The 21272-nt window shown below is 43.9% G+C and overlaps 1 protein-coding gene across 2 annotated transcripts in view; it reads right to left on the bottom strand.

Moving 5' to 3' along the window:
* Positions 1-686: 686 nt before the first annotated feature.
* Positions 687-21272, bottom strand: part of pard3ba (par-3 family cell polarity regulator beta a) — a 133322-nt gene continuing 112736 nt past the window's right edge. For both annotated transcript variants that reach the window (XM_069698408.1, XM_069698407.1), the window contains 2 exons: positions 14466-14542; positions 687-1992 (listed from right to left, as the gene is read on the bottom strand). In XM_069698408.1, the coding sequence (XP_069554509.1) occupies positions 1590-1992; positions 14466-14542 (480 nt within the window). In that variant the 3' untranslated portion in view covers positions 687-1589. The remainder of the gene's footprint in view (positions 1993-14465; positions 14543-21272) is intronic.

A 21272-nucleotide genomic window follows, 5' to 3' on the forward strand; every position in this document is an offset into this window, starting at 1 on the left:
GGTTCATCGACGTGTGCCCTGACTCTATCTGGGAAAGAGTTCATTTGCTTAAAATCGGTTTAAGTAAACCGATTGATCAACATTTATCTGCCTGTGATGGTTGGTTTGAGAGGTTCATTTCTGTTCAGACAGGAGAGGGTCAAAGCAATGCAGAGACGAGACACATCAGCAGAGGCTCAGTCCCTGTTGGCCTCGACGCTAATTAAACATTAACCGACAGAAAAAGCCTCCTCCGCACACTAATTATTCCCCATTTCAAGTCTAATTTCACCAATCAGTGCCATCTTTATTTCTGAGAGCAAATTGGGCAGTAATCATTTTCTCGAGGAGATTTCCCTGCATCTAATTGTTGAAGATGATGTAGTCATTATCAGTATACTGGCTACTCTTATCAGTCATCTCACAGGGTAAATTTATCTAGAGCTTGTGCTCACAGAAATTAGGCCTAATATTGTGATGAATTTTTAAAGTGATGAATCATAGCGTAGTTTGAATATTTCAAATATTCATATTCGAGCTAATTAGTTAAATTAACTAGAGCGATAGTAGGACATTAATTGGTGAGAATCTCAAAATATTTAATGCAAAATATTTGTATAAAAGTCATGCACTTATTTGACAGCATGTTTAAATCAAACCACCCGTGATACATTTCGCTTTCAGTGCAGTGACTTTTAGCAATGATATCATAATTCAATTCTTTATTAGCTGCACAGAGTAGGAGGAGACACATAGCTTACTTTTATGGCCTGAAGTTTGTGTCCAGATCAAGATTTCTACATTTTATTAGAAACACCACAAAAATATCACTAATAAATTCATTTTCAATGCAAATTGGACACTTAACAAATGCACGCTGAATATATCCGCCACATCCAAATAATCAAAGGCAAAAAAAAAAAAAAAAAAAAAGAAAAAAAGACCAGTGCGATTACAGGATGTAAAGGAAGTCCAAGCGACAAAACATTAAGGACGAGAAGAGACTTTGAAGAGGATTTACTTCCTTTCCCTGTTTGTCGACTTTAACTTCCTGTTTCTCTCGGGTTATAGCGGTCTGGCTGGTCAAAGTGATCCCTCTTTATTTCCTTCAGTTTGATCAGCTTGTGCAAAATGCAAGTCAGCACTGCTTTCACTGCTGTGATATACTTGATTTTATACAACATATGACACTAAGTTTACTCTATATAGCTATGGAATTAATTACATTTTCCCTTAATTGAATTTCTACGTGATAAAATCTGTTTCATGTTGTTATAGATGCCTTTGCACACCTGAAAATATACATAAGCAGCTCCAACATACACACACACACACACACACACACACACACACACACACACACACACACACACACACACACACACACACACACACACACACACACACACACACACGTCTCTAATTCATTAATCTTTCTCTCTGAAAGTGAGCCCTATTTTAGCCCCTCACCTTGTTGCTTTTAGTGTGACTTATACACATTATGCACAAGCAGTCTAAGCGACAGCTGATATTATTTCTCACTAACATAGAAACACCTGCATTAATCTTAATATTCTCTGTATGTTCGGGTTAGGTGGGGGCACTACCTTTTAAACTGCACCTATCAGGGGGTTCTTCTGTCTCGGGTCGGGCTGTCTTTCATCTCCGTAGCGATATCTCTCTGGGCTGGTGTAGCGCTCCCTGTCGTCAGGGTACCTCTCCGGGCTAGTGTAGCCGTCTCCTCGCTCTCCGACGGCTTCGTAGAAGCGGCGCCCCCTGCGAGCCGTGGTCGGGGAAGGGGGAACGTCCTGCCTTAACGCTGCGTGGTGCTGTTGTCCCGAGGGGTAGTAGCGTGGGTTGCTGGGTGCCTGCTGGGACTGGGTGCCCGACTGAGGGACTGGCAGACGGCCAGGGTGTCTGGAGACCGGAGGCTCGAGGTGGTGGTGACTGGGATAGGGGCCTGGCTCTCTTGGGACCGGTCTGGATTGCGTGGGGTAATCATATGGATCCCTCCTGAAAGACAAAGATGGTTGCATGCGAGAAATTAAACGCTTTAAGTCTGCTGACTGTACCTGACATCCGCATGGAGCTGGGCTCTGTGATGGCTCTAAAGATACACAGACACACACAGTCTAGATGTATGCTTGAGAAAATAAAGGATGACAATGTTTAATACCGGTTTAAACTGGTTTGGAGGAGAGGACGTGCCAGAGATTTGGCCCTCCCTTGTGGTAAGCCTCCTTCTGTTATCCAGTTTACGTGGCGAGGCTGTGGCCTTGGCAGGATCGAGTTGAGGGGGGGCCGTGGATGGAGAGATGCCAAGAGATAACAGCAAATGCCTTGGTAAGCATATATGAGGTTGTGTGTGTGTTTAGCTGGTGTGTGTAGGAATGCGTGTGTGTGTGAGTGTCCCAGGGGTCTGCAATAACGAGGCAGCCAGCTGGAAGTCTCCGGTTCCCTCCCACTAGCTGTGGGTGATTAGGGGCTAAACCCCAGGGTAAGGCGACACGCGGGCCTCGGGGAGACGGAAGGAGGGACAGAGAGGGAGACGAGAGAGGGGACCGAAGTGAGAGTGAGGGAGGCGACGAGGGAGAGAGACAGAGGAGAAAATAAAAGGGAGGGCTGCTCATCTTTCATTCTGGCCCAAATGTTTTCCATCTTATGTGCTGTTTCCAGCGCTGAGTGACACACAAGTCTAGCTAATGCAAGTCAACAAATCTAAAAGTCAGGTCTTCATTGGCCTGGCTGAAAGGGAACCTTTGCTATTTTTAAAAGTGGTGAGCTGCAAGAACCCTGTCAACATCATCAACGAGAACTTTTTGCATTCAAGTGATTCTAAATCATTTTGGCGAGTTCACAGAAACTAAGACTACAAATCTTCTGTTAAGTCCAAACAAGCTTTCTGTCCAATTTTATTATAAACTCCTTCATTACCTCACCTGTTTCATATCGTAGGATGTAAAGAGCACAGACTAATCAGCAAACATTGTGGGTGACTCTAAAGTAGCTCCGACAATGGTGTGGTGGTGGTAGAGTTTTACTTTTATTTGATTTAATATACTACCGTTAATCAGGAACAAAGCTCGATGATTAACAGCAATTAACCTAGAAAGCTAATTGGCCAAATGTTAACAAGGCACCCTAAGGCGACCTGATATTCAATATGTATTGGGGATACAAATTGTTGCCTCCTGATTAATTATTTTGGAGGCACATATGGAGATTTAGACTGACAGAACTCTTGCAAACCAACTTTTCTAAACTTGTTGAGACTACTCGGTGTTAGTTTTAGTTGCATTTTGAAATTACTTTGAATGTTACATGCTATATCAGGCCATATCTACACATTGCAAAAAAAAAAAAAAAAAAAAAAAATAGAGATATATCTAGCAGTGAAAAATTAAGGTATCTTTATTCCATTTCCCCTATAATAGAAAATAGATTTCTTGTATAGATAATACTGAAGAAATCAGATAATTGCAGATGCCGACAGTGACCAAGTAACTCAAGTGCTTATAAACACATTTCTCAAAGCAGTGCAATGCCAGTGGTCTGACTCTGAACATAGCTTTACCAGTAAATGTCTGGCTCTAGTTCAAATCGCCATGGTGACATTCAATCAGCATCAAAGAACAGCAAAACAGATTTGGACATTTACTTCCCAGCCTTCAACAATGGCTCCCACTGTAGTTATTATACAGAAGCCTTGAGCTTAGCCTCTCCCTTGTTCTGTAATCATATCCCTGCGTCTCCACCGTCCGGTCCCTCGAGTGGAGCTCGGCACCTGTTGACTGGCCAATTAGAATGAGTCACTCACCACAGATTAGGTAGCACACAGCTTGGTGGTGAGTGTGCGTCTGTACCCGTGCCTGTGCAGACTTCCCTCGAGGATATTCGTGGACGGTGGTGACGTGAATTTCTATATAAGCGTGTGTGTGTGTGTGTGTGTGTGTGTGTGTGTGCCCCACATATCTGTGTTTACTGTGGGCCGGGAGGCCTGACCACCCAAACAGAGCGGTGGAAACAGGAAACACAGGTGGTCCCAACAATGAACAGCACTGCCTTGTCAGTCAGTAAGGTGGGGAGGACGGAGTTGCCCACACACACACACACACACACACACACACACACACACACACACACACACACACACACACACACACACACACACACACACACACACACACACACACACACACACACACACACACACACGCACTTCTGAGACTTGAGATAAGGAAAATGGGTAGAGGAGGAAAAAAGAAGAGGAATCTGAGAACAGAGAAAAGGAGATTTCATCTGAAATTAAGATGTGGAGAGACAGGAGCAGATGTGGAGTCTGGGTAAAAACAATATATTCCTCCCTGGAAAGCTTTGCGAGGAAGGAGGCGAAGCAGGAGTGGAAAGAGCGAGAGAGAGAAAGAGGAAGAGAGGCGAAGGTCAACCTCCTCATTAATCCAGATTAAATGGTGAAGGCCACCGGGGGAGGCTGTGAGAAGGAAAAAAGAAAGAGGGATGGAGCGATATGTGGGCAGAGGAGGGGGAACACCTGGGTCCTCAACCCGTCTCAGGGCCACCCAAACAGACAGGAACCTCCGCCGGCTTTCCCTTTCGTCTCTCATCATTCTCCTTATTTTTCCCTCCTTTGTGATCTACAATTTCTCCTCCACTTGAATATTCATCATTCTCTCCTTCGCCTTTATGCTCCACTTGTCTCTCCATCACCTCTGCACCCTCTCTCCTTAATATCCGTTCATCAGCTCTTAATGCACTCTCTTATTTAAACAGCTCTGTCCTTCGGCGCCTCCTCTTTTCTTCCTTTCTCATCTTCAGTGTTATAGGAAAGATATTAATCAGGGCAAAGCAGTAATATGGCAAACAATAAACCTCAACGTGGAGTAACACTTTGACAATATAACATCATCTGCACAAAAGGCTGATGGACTAAGCTGCTTTAATTACACGCGCACATGTAGTTCCTTTGTCCAATTTTCTAGGTGACTAAGAGTTAAACAAAGTGAGATAAATGCCATCAAGGCTATGATATTCAAGTCCCGATGACCTTTGACCCTTGCATGACATGGCCTTGCAGCTGTAAGGTCTATAGAGTTGCCTTTTTATGCTCACGTGGGAGTATTTATGTGTTTTCAGAGAGGTGAATGTCTGACAGTTTATATTAGCAGGAGGGGAGTGAGTCTCTAAGTGTTTTTTTTTATGGGCACTTGTAAAATATGTTATATTAGTGTAAAAAAAATGCATAAAAGCAAACATAGGTGTGATTCTGAGGTACTGTGGCCACCTGCAACCATACAGAGAGTATGTATCTGTGTGTGTGTGTGTCCGGCCAAGCAGCTGGAGGATTAGGGGGTCCACGGGCCTCAGTGACCCACAGGGAGTTCCTCATCCCTGGGTCACACAGCTGGCTTCAGCCTGGTCGGGAGATGGAGGGGAAATTAATGTGTTTGGGACTTTTTGGGAATAACTTGAAATGTCCTCAGAAGATGTCAAATGTCGGCAGTGTTTGAATTTTACATAAATACTGATAAAATTTTGTGAAGCCAAAGAGTTTGTGTCTCAGTGAGTGAGAGAGCGAGCCAGAGGAGAGTGCATCGCTGTGTTTGTATATTCCCAGTGTCGGAATAAGATCTGTGTTTACTTGTTAACTTACGTAACTCACTTAATCAGGGAGTTTGTCTGTGATGTGGCATATGAGTATGGGAACAGGAGAAAGAAAGATAGTCGCTGTTAACAAAGATACAAAAGATAATGTTGTGTACTGCCCACTAAATAACAATAACCGTGATATAATTTTCAGAGGACAGGGTGGAAATTTCCTCCACGACTGTTCCTTCTGACTTGTATATAAAAAAACAACAACATGCCAAACATGGCAGATTCCTGACGGATTAAAATGTTGTTTGCTGTCAGTAATGACAATTAAAGGAGCTCCGCCAGTGCCGCTAATCTAGTTTGAAAAGAGCTTATGACAACAAGAGGCAAGCAGACAGTAGGTGTGTTTTTATTCAGCTGTCAAGTAAGTTTCACGCGCACGCTTCTGAAATGTCAAAATGAAAAAATAAGAATTAAAACATCACATGCAAATTTGAGGTTTCCATGAGCGATGTTGAAACAAATAAATAGGTTTGAATGAATGTCAGGAAAGGAAAATGGAAAGACTGGAACATTTTTATTTTCCTCTGTGTTATAATTTGATGTGATATTGTAATACAACTATTATTAACAAAGCTACTATTTGCCTCAAGTGGAGTGGCAGAAAGTGTGACATTACTGGGAGGCTGTGGCGAAAAGATGATTTACAGATGACATTTCACAAAGTGAAAAGTCAGTTTTGATCTATTTTGAAATGAAACTGAAACATCGTTGTTCAGCAAAAAAATGCATTTCCATCCTTATTCATCATGTAATTTTCTTATATGCATTTTGTTTTGTATTTAAACATTTGATTACATTTTTCTGTCTTTAAATCTGGTGCTTTGCTGACAGAAAACAGAGACAGTGTAAAGAAAAAGGAGCCGCACACAGAGAGCAAAAGATTTCCTGTGTTGAAAAAAAAAAAAAAGGCAGGCTATGTTTAGCAGGAGACAGGCAGAGAGACAGATGAGACACCCGACTGTCCCTCTGAGGTCTATATAGAGCAACAGTGCAAGGTGTGATGTGAACCGCAGGGACCGACGAGAGTGGAAAGCTGTAATGACATGCAGCCTAATACATCTGACTCACGCAGAACATCATCACCATATACCACACTCTCATTCACCCAGTGAGAGCGTGTGAGGGAGTAAATGATAGGACTGAATATTACATCCACAGCTATGCATGTGAATATGTGTTGGGTGTGTTTATATGGTCACATATTCAACACACGGAAGAAAAAGTCTGGGACTGTGAGAATATGTGTGTTGCACTGCTTCTGCCTTACGACAGTGAAGAATGTGTGTGTGTGTGTGTGTGTGGTAGGGTGGGGGTGAGGGGTTATCCTGCACCTGCCCCCAAGGAAACGGAAGGAGGAAATTAGTACCTCCACCCACACACCCACCCACCCACCCACCCACACACAACTCCCAATTCCTTATTGCATCCCCACCCTCACCACCCTGGTCCCCCGAATGCCCCCAGTCCTCATAAGTGCCTCCAACTAAACAGCTGGAAAACAACCAGCTGTTTTGTCTCTGTCAGACATACACACTAACGAACACGCACACACACTCTGTAAGACAAAGCAACCAGTCAAGCTGCAGTTTACATCCATGTCTGTCCAGATTCATTCAATCCATGTAGTGAAGACTTTAAAATCTATGAATTGATAAATAAAACTTGATGAAAACAGATAAAACATTCAACAGGTTTCTTCCACAGACAATGCTTCAAGTATGAATTTTGCTGCAAAGAAGATACATAATCTAAAGTGTGGATGCTTTGCACGCATCTTAATGGTTTAAAGTCATCAATTAGGTATCAGACAATATGTGAAATATAGCCATAAGTACAATCGCTCTTCTTTTCCTGAGTTATGGCATTAAAGTGTTATATGCAAAACATTATGATGTCACAATAAAGACCTTTTGGATAAAACATGTAATTAGTTCGTCACTTGATCCGATTAGACATTATGGTGACATTTTGTCATAATAAGCGTATGAATTCTGTAATTATGGCCACAAACGAGTTTATTGCAGCCACAGTGACTTTTGAACCTCCAAACAGTAATTAGTGCATCTTTGATTGAATGTTTGTGCTAAAATTAAATTAATTCCTGCGCAATGTTCCTGGGATATCAGGTTCAAGACAACGGGACGTAAGCACATGCACACAACCCAAAAACATAATGTATCCGGACACGGCTGTCACCTCCACGGAGGCATAAAGACAGGCCTGAGTTCTGAGCACACCACCAACAAATACAGGAGGCAACCCCTCAGGAAAAAGGAAATATTTTGTACAGATGTGTCTACACATATTTATATAAATATATACAGACATTGATGGATAGATTCTCAATCACACCAAGAAATGAGTGCAAATGCTGCGACACTTAACTGACACAAATGCCATGTTGAATTAATGAATGTTCTGACTGCAGAGATGAAGGGAGCGTACGGATACATACAAATCTGCAAGTTATGTGCTCACCTGTTAGTTAACTGACGCAGACATGTGGTGCATGCAAAATACATTAATTGCTTGGCAAAAAACAGCTGCTGCACCTCACTGCCAAACACTCCCATGCACGCAGTCATTCGTATGCATGTCCACGCACACTCTTCTGGGTGAAATGTTTTACGTGTCACAAGTTGCCGAGATAGCAGGCGTCTTCATTTATACGATCTGCGGTTGAAGGTAGTGATGCCACTGTGTGTGTTCAGGGTTTCTAGATGATAAGTTGCAGCCAGAGCCGAAGGATTTCCTCCGGTCATCAATTACTGTACAGATTGTTTATTTAAAAGATGTAATACAGTACATTTAGCAAGTTGACATATTCATTAGTGTATGATGCATTCTCCAGATTCTCCACATTCATCCTTCCACACATACGCAGTGAGTCATAGTGCTAATGGCGCTGTGCTAGCTGAGTGCTACAGACACAAAGCAGGCCCGGATGGCTCTGCAGCAAAGTGAACCATTAGCCACTCTGGCCCTGGCCGTTGAGGCGGCTCTGCTAATCAAACCAGCCTATGTCAACAGCAGCAGTGGAAATAGGCTCCCACTTAGACACACATGCCTCATCTAAATGGGCCCGTGTTTACACTCTCTGCGAGTACACACTGAGCAATGACAGGGAGTGTGTACAGTATCCGTGGCTGGTAGCGGCGGCTCCCGACTGCAAAATGGGAGCTCCAGGTTAGAAATGAGGAGGCGAGGAGAGATGAGAGGCACCGGGTCCACCAGCCTGTATAGAAACTAATAATAGGTACCCTCTCTTTATGAAGCTAAAAGGTGCAATCAATGCCTCATCCATCATTTCAGTCATTGCGTGCTTCATACGACTATCAATAAGCAATTATTCTACTACAATCTCATTTTCTTCTGCTGATTTGAAAAAATTCAAGGCTGCTGCTACAAACAGATCCATTCCCGTGCAACCAAAAGTAGAAGCAACCATTAGTACGCAAGTCAAAGATTTACTACTTGAACTGTACTGCGAGAAGCAGAGCAATCATGTAATAGAGACGTGCCGGGGGAAAAGGCGGTAAAGTAACAGTTGATGACAGAAACAGAAACTTTCAGCTTCTCTTTTAGCCTTGATAGTTCAGAGGAAGTTCCCTCTGTGTATCCTCCTGTATCGTATTGCATTTTATTCGGAACATTTGAATTCACGGTGACTCCTTGCGTCTCGCAGACTCCGTGCCCGTCCATCTGTATTTGTGGACCGAATGTCACGCAGACTTGTACATGACAGTCTTTGTATTTCTCGCTGAGCTCGCAGGGAGCGCAGAGGCCTCAAAGTATATATCTTTTGTTTTATTTATAATGCGATGATTTCATTTTCCCGTACACAGACCTGAAGAGACGGTGGGAGAGGGGGATGGAAGACAGCCACAAAGAGACGTAAGAGGGATATAAACAGAAGTGACAGAGAAATGCAGACGAAAGGATTGATGGAATCAGGGAGAAAACAGAAGAAGAGGAGTTATTGTAAACAGGTAGAGCCACTGGTGCCTCAGCTGTGCATGTGATAGAGCTGGTTAAAGCCCTTTCATTTCCTACTGCTGATTCCATTACATTCTTCTATGTCTGAGCACAAACACTGTTAGCTGGACAAACACTGCTGCCTCTGCACACCAAGGGGGCCCACTGCTTCATAAAGGGCCTGCAAAAGGAGGACGGGGTCAGGACACCTCTCGGGAAATCAAACTAATATTGTCCACAGTCCTTCACACACACAGAGCTTCAGATACTCTTGGGCTGCTCATTTATTGTTATCATTTAACAATAAAGGGGGTCAAATCAACTTTTAAACCAATCACAGAGGGTGCCGAGCCTTTACTAGCTGTTATAGAGCAAATGCAGAAAAACTACAGAGGGGGAAAAAAAGACACTCTGCGCTCTTCAGAACCCGAGAAATTAAATGACTCGCAGAGACAATGAAGTTAACTGAGTTGGACAAGTTTAAAATGAGTCATTCGACAGCTGGACAGCAGCGGGTGGGCGGAACCGCTGATCACTTGTGAGGCAGTGAGAAGCAGGATTGAGGTTTTAATAAAGACGGGCCGAGTGCAGCAAAAGTATGATTTCTCCGCTGACCTCGAAAAAGCCGGCTGAAATCATAAGTACAGGCCAAACTACAGGCCCGAACAATATTACTGTGCTACAATGATAACAGACCTCCGCAATAAAGACGACAGACCTGTGTGAGGCAGGACTGAAAGTTTGGGAGGTTATTTCAGGTGGACAAAGTAAGAAACAAAGCAGAGAAAATATAAGAGTTTTAGAAGAGTTTTATATTTCTAATCTTCTCCTCATCTTCCCTTATTTACTCGTCTTATCTTAATCAACAGATTTCTTGGAGTCATTTATTCTTTTCTATTCTCTGTCGCTAAATGTGTCCAGCGTGGACTCAGCTCATTAAGGCCCGAGCCGACACCACCGGGGTGAAGAAGTTCACGTGCTGGGACATGGTGGGGAAAGCAGAGTGGCTGCAAGTCTGGGGTGAAGAGTGCGTGCACACTTCTCAGGAAGGTCAGCTGAGAGTCTCTCAGGGACACTTGCCAACATACCAGTGGGTACTCAACATGCTGAGGACAATCAAGAAGTTGGCCTCTGCTTTTCAAGGAGAGTGCTTGAAGAGAGCACCGAGCTCTCAGTCACTCCTCAAACAATGAACACGAGAAGCTCCTCTGAATGACTGACTGCAAACACTCCAGCAGAAATATGTGTTTGCAAGAGGTCTTGAAGAGTCCAAAATTATGCACCGTGTGATCAGAGGTGACAGAACGTCTGGCTTCTGGTTTGACTTGGTTCCTGTGTTGGGTTCCGGTTGCCAGGAACCGATTGGTCCTCCTCGTTGGGTCATTTCCTTTGTTCAGATGTGACAGGAGCTTTATGAGGCCAGTATGGTCTCCAATTGAAGCCTCTGACTCACTGCCCATCAGCTGCACATTAATCAGCCAATTATCAGCAACACTGTAGCCCCAACCTGGCCCCCTAATCCAATCACCTTGGGGGAGTGGGTCAAGGGGTGCTCTGATTGGATAACCTGGGGCTGGGTCGCCGCGCCCATGACCCACTGCTTTGAATTGGTAATGATGTTAATGTTCTCCATATGGCGTGTGGTGTGCATCTGTGTGTGTCCCAGAGCAGAGAGCCTGTCCGGAGGCTGAGCAGCGCCCCAGCGTTAATAGCCGGTGGAGAGCGAGGTAAGAGCCAGAGTAGCACTATCACCCTCCCTGGGGCAAAGCTCTCGACGCTGCCACTTCCAGGCGTCTTTCCAAATCCTCCTTCCCAGACTACGGCGTCTCTTGTTGGCTGCCGTGCAGTAGCCCTCAGCGCCACGACCCAGGCGCAGGTCCACTTTTTTTTCTTTCCATCAGCCCTGCTACTTTGGCAGCCACACCTTCAAGTCCAAAGAAACTCTTCATGTGAGGAGGGAGAATAGCCAGACAGATCCCCATATAATGCAACCACAATTTGGGCTGCTATAATGCACTGAGAAATACAATTTATATTCAGACTTTTTGGTTTGTTTTTGTTTGCAGAAGAAAAGTTGAATACATTATCTTCCTTAAAGCTTCAAAAAGCCAAAATTATTTGAACCTATGGGGCAAAAAACTGCACTCATCCATGATTTTGAAAAACATTAAGGAAAAGACTTCAATCATTCTAAAGCTATAAAAACGATTATGTGCAAAGACATATGGACAATTAGCAGCATAATACTGATACTAAAATATATAAATGTCTGACTGACCACCTTTATTCTGCATAAATTTAATCCCCATTCTTTTGACTCTTACCTCTCCTCTCTCCATATACTCCCATCTGTGAGATGCTTTGCTACATCTCCTATACTATCCACACACACACACACACACACACACACACACACACACACACACACACACACACACACACACACACACACACACACACACACACACACACACACACACACACACACACACACACACACACACACACACTCACCTCCTTCACTCCCACCCCTCCAGCTGCAGCCCCAGCAGGCTCCACACAAAGGCAGGCCAAATGTATGCTAATGAGAGCCAGGCCAATGGTGGAGCCGCACTCATTTTGAGAGGAAATGGCTTTCAATAATGGCGGCCCCCGGGGGGATTTTGCACAAAGTTCAGCTCCACTTTGAAAAATGCATTCAATTCACTGCTGTGTCTGCTCTCTCTTTTTCCTCCTGTTTTTTCACTCTCGATGGAAAAAAAGAAAGAAAAAAAAAAAAAACATTCCCGGAATATATTTGGGCCTCCTCCTCCTCCTCCTCCTCCTCTCGCCTCTGTATTTATGCGAGAGCGAGTCAAAAGAGTTCTGGGGACTGAGGAGTCGTGATTTATCTTTACAGAAGCATCAGAAACAAGAACACAAACATGTGAGTCTGAATAGTGTTCAAACTCTATCTGGCACTTCTCCTCTGCTTTGTGTTGCTCTTTCTTTTGCATTTTGGTTGAGGCAAATGTCCCCAGAAGCATGTTCACTGTAACATTTCAAGTGGATGCTATCCTCTGGGCCTTAAGCCTAAAAATACTTCACAGAAGAGATGAACAACATTTAAAAAACAATGAATAAAACTTCTTGAGGCAATGAACAGTTTTTGAACCTCACTGGTTATCTTCCCATCTAATCATATAAGAATTTGACGGCTTCTTCTTTAATCTAATTTATTTGCACTCTAATTATTATTTATAAACTGGAAAACATCAATTAAGTTTTAGAAAAATACTGGAAATACACAAATGATTATTTTAATTATCAGCTGGTCCATTAATTACTTTCACACTGTCCATAAAATGCCAGAGAACAGAGAGAAATCCTGAAGAGCTTTAAATAAACAGCTTCAAATGGCTTGATTTGTCTGACAAACAGTCCAAAACCCCCAAAATATTCAATTTACATTGAGATAAATAGAAAAGCAGTAAAACCTCACGCCTAAGAAGAATATGCAGCATTTCTAATAGCTAAAAGACTAAATGTTTCATCTATAAATTGTCAAAATGGTCATTACTGCTCATCTGTGATTTCACAGCGCCCAGGGAGACATCTTTACATTTCTTAGTCTGTATAACCAGCAAGGCCAAATCCAAAGAGATTCAATTTGCAGTAATATTGAGCAGCAAATCCACATATTTAAGTGACCGTTTGTCCTTTTTACTTGAAAAATCCTTAAAACAAAGAATGGATCATCAATGTCGTCATTTTAACAATGAATTGCCGGTCTGAATGGCAGGGAAGGTTTAGTCTGAGCTGTCAGAGGTCATCTAAATCTCCTTCAGCCTGTCTGTCCCCATTTGGGTTTGTCTCCGTAGTTACAGTTGGCTAATCTCTGTGTCCCTCTGCTGCCTGGTCGTGTCCTTCCTCCTCTCTCTGCATCTTTCTCCCTGATTCTCGGTGTGTCTTGTCCCCCCCTGAGCTGGTGTTGATGTCTGCGCTCCCTGGTGCCTGTCATATCAGGAGGGGCAATAACCCGTGAAATGACTGTTCTCTTTCTCTCGCTCCCCTCCTCTCCATCCCGGTGTCCCCTCGTTTCCTCATTCTCCTCCTCTCACTTTTTCCTCGCACCACGCCACTCCACGCTCCACTTAGCTGCCGAGGCCATGAACATCACAAAGATGCCGTTTTGCGCACCGCGATCGTACACATGCTTACACGCAGAAGACAGTGAATATTCATACAGTTGTTGGACTGATGTCTGCGTGCTGCAGGAGGGCTTGGAAACACTTATGTGTGTGTACCTAATTTGACAAGAGAAGGGTAAAACAAACAGAGGGAATGTGCAGTTCCATTAAACCCACACTAGAGGTTATACATCCATCATGGGAGCAAGCCATGCTCTGTGCATGTGTGTGTGTGTGTGAGTGAGATTCTCCTGCCTGTGCCCTGCTCTCTGGAGAGCTGATCAGTCCTGTTCCTAGGATGAGTAGACACTCCCAAGGCAAACACTCCAGATTTAATTATAAGCTCCAAAGAGGATTAGTCTGTGCTCTGTGTGTGTGTGTGTGTGTGTGTGTGTGTGTGTGTGTGTGTGTGTGTGTGTGTGTGTGTGTGTGTGTGTGTGTGTGTGTGTGTGTGTGTGTGTGTGTGTGTGTGTGAGAGAGTGTGGGGGAGACACAAAGGGAGGGAGTGGCAAGAAGTTATCCCTTCATGTCCTGCATTGAGGAATAAAACACATGCGCGCGCACACACACACACACACACACACACACACACACACACACACACACACACACACACACACACACACACACACACACACACACACACACACACACACACTGCTGGCTCACCTGGGGTGTGTGGGGTACTGCCGGTCCACCTGCTCATACTTGTGCTCGGGCCGAGATTCAGCTCCTCTGGGTGCCATCTGGGAGGAAACACAGAACAAGAAATGTAACTGTGTAAACTAAAGAGGTTCCATGTTCAAACAGTGAACAGTCAAAACATCACCGAATCCAAAATGCGTTTCCTAAAAGTCACTCAGGTGCAGAATATATTTGAAAAAAATGATTAAATGAGCTGCTTGCAAATTGAATAGGCCTATTCAAGCAGCTATACCCTGCGGTGGAGACCACACATGTCCTTAGGCTACATGTTTAACCTCAGTAATATTTCAGTAGTCCAATGAAAACTTCAGTCGGTGTACATAAAATATTCAACGCGTGTATGTTTGTGTGTGCAGTCTTGTGGCTTCAGTAGAAAAACACAACAAAACAAGAGAGTGAGGTCTCAGGGAATTCTCTACATGTGGCGACATAAACACACACACCCACATGTGAAGATGTGTGTGGACGGTTCATGCAAACAAAAAACAAAATTACATTTGGAGTATGTTTTGAGCGGAGGCTTGATATGTTTCTGCCCACACACGCACCCCAGGAAGGGATTGATTAAAGCCGTGTACATGCTCAGCCGGATGTATCTGGAACCGCTGTTTACACATGAAAATGACTTTGGTAAACAAATGCATTTTCAGGTCATTATTTTTAAGCACATTGAAAGTAGTAAAAAAACAAAAAACAGCCAAATTTCTTGATGTTGGTAACCACAGCGATGGCTTAAAAGCAGGAGTTGGTAAAGAGTTAAAAGCCAATGATTACTTAATAAAAACATATAAAGGAAATTAATGGAGAAACATAATGAAAACATATTTTTATAGAGGTGTATGGGGGTTAAATGGTTTGAGAAGTACAGAAATGATGCAAATCATGTGCTATGGTATTCATCCTGACCAGATCCTAATGATATTGGTCCATGTCAACAGCTATATGTTGGAGAAATGCAACAGCAGAGAGTCTCTGGTACTCGACTGGAGGGATGAAACACTACCATCCTGTTTTTGGTGCTTAAACTGAGGTCTAACATGTGACATCAAATTTGGTTGCATGCAAGTGGACATGGTGTAAGACTCCAAGAATACAAAGGGGTTTAAACAAGCCATCCCTGAAGGCAGAGGAGGAGGGAGGTAGAGACAAAGAGGGGGCTACAACAGACAGTTTCAATTATCTGTAATCTGGCTTCTGAGTCTTCACATACAAACGCAGGCTGTTTACTTAGTGCACGTTTCTCGGGTCAAACAAACTCCACACCGCTAGCACACTGGTCAAACACACTAACGCAGCCATACGTACAATAATTGACAAGCATATGGGTGCAAAAACAAGTCATTAGAGGCAGTGATCGAGGCTATCTAAGCGACACGACCCAGCAAACACACACATACGCACACCATAAAGATTCTAAATGACTCCACACAGGACCAATCTATTGCTCTGTTTTGCATGTACGTAGGAGTTCAAACTCATTCTGCATGTCAATGGAGCAGCGGCACATTACCAGATATCATTAGCATGTCTCTAATGTCTCTGAATGGGAGCCAGCAACTGAAAGTACATCAGAGGCAGGGCCGGGGCAACGCTGCTCCCCTATCCACTGAAGTGGCTTTGTGCCCATGCGTGTGCATATACAGTATGTTTATGGTAATATCGTGGCAGTCATGAGAGGTGTGTGTCTTTGTGAGCAGTTTTAATATGATGTCAGAGAGGGAGCGCTCCATCTTTGGATGGGAGTGCTTGTGTTGTGAGGCCATTATGCAGAGATGCATAATGTGAGGTAACGGGGGCATTAGTCTCGGCAAGAAGCTGGGACTCAGGTGGAAGACCTTGTGTTTGTGTGTGTGTATGTGTCGAATAAGCGTAATACATCTTCTGAGTATGAGGAGTAAAAAAAAAAAAAAATAGAAGGAAAGAAGAGAAGAATGATGAAGAGAGGGGGAAATGTGTGTTTAGATAAAATGAGTGAAATTCTTTGTCCGTTGATTGTATTAACATAATAGCCTGCAGCCATAAGTCTAGATGATCCCTTTATCAACACACACACACACACGCACGCACGCACGCACGCACGCACGCACGCACGCACGCACACACACACACACACACACACACACACACACACACACACACACACACACACACACACACACACACACACACACACACACACACACACACACACACACACAGACATTATGGGTGTCTGTCATGTGGATGTATTTCAGGCGGAAGCCCATTTCCCCTAAATTAGACAGCCAGCTTCAGTGCCAGATGATGTGCCTTGAAATACTGCTGTGCTGCACACAGACATACGCGCAAGTAAACAAACACACAAAAAACACAAGTCCCAGTCTCACCATGGCAACTGGTAAAACAGCAAGATGAAATTCATCCAGGTTAGGCTGAAAACGCAGCAGTCAAGACTTCTGAGGAGACGGTCAGCGAGCAAAGACGCTCGTCTTCGCAGCAACAGAGCGATGAAACACGCTGCGCTATTCCTCGCACCGCAGCAGAGTTCACGTCCTCATCCTGAACCTGCTGACATCATATAGTGTTGGCCTCCAGTATGAGTATGTGTGTATGTATGGTTCTCCGTGGAAAGGATGATGTCTTGTGCAGACAGTAGCCAACAGAAAGGCAGATTCCCTCCGGACTCCATTGCAAACCACAACACATGCACACACATGACAGGGGCTTTCCTGTTTCTCATGAGTGTCATGTGGTGAAACTGCGCAGCTCAAAGACTTGTTTGTGTGCATGTGCATTCATTTGTGTATAATCTAAAACCAAAACCTGACAGTCAGCAGATCCGCAGACTTCTTTTAATAATTTGTTATCAGGAAAAAGCAAATGAGCTTTAAACACAAGAGAAAGATCTTGAGTGTATAATTGTGTTGAGTCATTGCATGCGTCGCGGTTCACACAGCTGACAAACGCTCTGACAGAACGGTTGGCACGTGTGTGAGTGTGAATGAGCAGAATGTCACTTTTCCATTTTTCCAAATTAGAAAGCTATGCCTCGACAGAGCCAGATGATACACATTGAAACACACACACACACACACACACACACACACACACACACACACACACACACACACACACACACACACACACACACACACACACACAGCACTCAGCTCCAGCAGCTGTCGTATTCATCAGAAAGTATTGCCAGAGCTCAGGAAATGAATTTTTTGGAGCACTTTTGGCTGCGCTGTAAATTTGTGATGCTCATATATACAATAAGCCTCAAATGAGAGTCCAAGTGCTTCGACACAATGCCTGAGCAGCGCTTTCATTCACCGACTGAGATGCTCAGATTCGCTCTTTTCCAAGGCGCTTTACTCCGCCGTCTCTTTTGAAACGGCATAATTAGCCTCCTGTATTGCCATCCATCCTTTTCTTCCTCCCTCCATCTATCTTGGATGCTAATTAAGCATGTGTCTCAGTGTGGAGCCTCTGCCTGGCACCCCATGCCCACCTCCTGTTGGCAACCTCACCCGCGATGCCCTGCATCCGACTGGCACGCCGAGGCGGAACCCACCCGATATCTACCACCCCCTCCCCTCCTGAAAAAAAAAAATCACTGTGATGAGATTTTGCCGACTCCCCCGGGGGAGGAGATAGAACGGATAAGACCAAGAGGGAGAGAAAAGAGCTGGCACAGAAGGGGAAACTGACAGAGATGTGCTAAATGTGTGGCTCGCGTGCAAGTGAACACAAAACAAAGCACAAACTTGGGAGCCAGAGTGAGTCGAACTACTGCTGCCACTAGTTGCTGACAGTTGAACTTGAAATGCAGAAGTATGGAGAGAGCTGCACACTCGTACGCACATGCAGCCACAACAGTGCAGCATTGCAAACAGCAAACAGCAAAATGTCAAAGAAATGTTAATGACTACATCCACTTAATTTAGATGGTACAACGTTTGCGTTTTTATTTTAATAAATTGAGTGACAGCAGAGTTGAGATGACTCCTTTTTATTTGCTCTGACGCTCGCAGCGATAATTCATTTTAAATGTCAGTGCAGCGGCTTGCTTCATATAGGTGTCATTAATCTACATTTACAATATTTGTATTTTGCAAAACAACTTCACACTTATAAAACAGCTATTTGAATGAAATCAGAATGCAACAATTTCCTGCATATAGAGCCATTAATCAGTGAGCAAATCACATCTCAATGTCCTGCTGGTTCATTTGTCTCATGGCAGAAATAAGGATAACTGAATTGGTTAATGAGTTTTTAATACTCAGGTTAACTAGCTGTGACTCAGCAAATCACAAAGTTGTTATTTGGAAAGGAAGACTATGAGGTAGAGGCATTTTTAGTGCTTTTCCATTGATAACATCTTTTTAGAAATTACCTCAAAAAGTGAGAGTGCATTCATGTTGTTCTGCCACATTGAAACAGCATTTTCAGACTAAACTATTGGATCGTTTTCGGTCGAAGAAGGATGAACAGAGACTTTAGTATAATTAATTCCCTAACTCTTTGCCTTCTCTTTGCTTTGTTTCCTCTTCTTGTGTTTGTTAGGATGCTCCCAGCCTAAGTGTATTTCTCCAAAGGAAAGTTTCTTGGCCAAATTTTAAATTCGTAATGCTCTTACGTTTGTTGGCATAGTTACCAACTAATTTACGCTCTGAAAGGTCAAAGCACCTCTTTCATGCCAGTCAAGTCTAGCCAGTTGGCACATAAGATTATGTCGAATTAGGAGGCTCTGTGTGTGTGTGTGTGTGTGTGTGTGTGTGTGTGTGTGTGTGTGTGTGTGTGTGTGTGTTTGAGAGTGTGTATCTCAAACAGGAGGCTCACTTGCCCCCCTGGTGTACACTAAACACTCCCACACCTGGACCCTGTTCAGTCGGAGCTCGTTAGCAGCAGATGGCACACACACACACACACACACACACACACACACACACACACACACACACACACACACACACACACACACACACACACACACACACACACAGGGACCAAAGGTTACACACACTCAGACTGGAATGTAGTCTATTTTGGTAATAGACCAATCTGCTGGTAATTGTCTTCATTGTTAGTGTTTGTTTAGGCCTCAACTCTTGACCTCAAAATGGATTTTTACATTTACATACAGTTGGATTTAGACTTATTATGTGTGTGTGTGTGTGTGTGTGTGTGTGTGTGTGTGTGTGTGTGTGTGTGTGTGTGTGTGTGTGTGTGTGTGTGTGTGTGTGTGTGTGTGTGTGTGTGTGTGTGTGTGTGTGTGTGTGAGGTTTAATCTCTCCATGTATGGTGGAAACAGGTGGGCTGAAAAGAAAGTTTAGCTCACCTGGCATTGCTTGACTTCTATTATTTGCGATGGCTCCATGCACTCGACTTTATCTGTCCGAATATATTTTCTCTGGTTTAAACTTTAAAACTGTTTACATAAACTCTAAATGAACTGAATGTGTTTACATGCATCAGAGCGAGGACACGGAGGGAAAAAAAATATCAGAAAATAATGTTTTACACATCTCTGTGAAAAGTACTGATGTCACAGGCTGCAAGTGGAAAAGATGTTGTGCAACCTAAGAAAGTGTTTGATTTGTTTAAGTGGCTGTTTGCCAAAGACATTTTGTAACTGGACGGTTTATATCACTCTTCGGGAGGTACTTGTGTTAGTTACATAAAGCATAAATTGCATATTAGATTTCAGACTCATCAAAGCACCAAACCAAATCTGTGACTTTTTAAACTTCTGGAAAATAGCCTCTAACATTAGAAGTGCATGTGTGTACTTTGTCATCTCTGCAATCAACATGCGCTCTAAACCTGTTCCATGTGTGTCAGTGTGTGTGGCCATGGCAGTGGCCATGGGGTGTTGTTTATTTATTGGGGCTGTGTCCCTGTTCCTGTCTTCCTCTGTGGGTCTGTTTGCCTCCCTACTGGTCACTGAAATAACATCCAAATACCCCTGAGTGTGTGTGTGTGTGTGTGTGTGTGTGTGTGTGTGTGTGTGTGTGTGTGTGTGTGTGTGTGTGTGTGTGTGTGTGTGTGTGTGTGTGTGTGTGTGTCTGGGCACAGCTTTGATGTCGAACCAGGGTCTTGCATAAACACATGCTGCAAAACCACCAACACAACATCCGATCACTCTCCCTCCTGTTCTGCCGAGTCATGTGTTTGTGTTGTGAGACAGCATCGTCTCCTCTTCACAGGTTGGACGGTCCTCTGTTGTCCCGTCCTTCCACTCCCAGATTTGTGGATGTGGGGGTCGGCACCACCATCAGAGATGGAGTCTTTGATGAGTGAATCCAGCTCCTCGTGCTCTCCAACGGCCTGCTGCAAATGTCGTGAGGTTGATCTGTTTGACCTTCAGGTGCTTTGATGTAACTCCTGCCAACTTCAGAACCTCTGGGTGAGCTGCTGTGACTTTAATGGGTCGCTTCATCCAGCTTTAGAAATACATATTTTCGGACCTTGCTTTTTTCTTGGTTTTAATTTATTCAGGCTTTAACATGGCAGTGTGCCATCACCCAGAAACAATGGAGGTGAATGGATTTTTGCTTGTGGTTATCGGAACACAGATATTTGAACAATGTGCATTAAATCCTGGAGCAGTTCCAGAGGCACAATCTCTACAAAGAAGCCAACTCACTCCAGCTCTCTTTGGTGATGATGCTTCTTCTTCTGCAGGATGCAGCACTTGGAAATATTTGCCAGCCACGCGGCCTCTCGGCACGAGGACCCTTTGCCTCCAAGCTCACAGCGATTTTCTTTGTGAAGCACAGACGA

This window comes from Brachyistius frenatus, unplaced genomic scaffold (genome assembly GCF_029030835.1).
Source record: "Brachyistius frenatus isolate BFR_SWC_R1_liver_20210118 unplaced genomic scaffold, ASM2903083v1 Contig_26, whole genome shotgun sequence".
NCBI lineage: Eukaryota > Metazoa > Chordata > Actinopteri > Embiotocidae > Brachyistius > Brachyistius frenatus.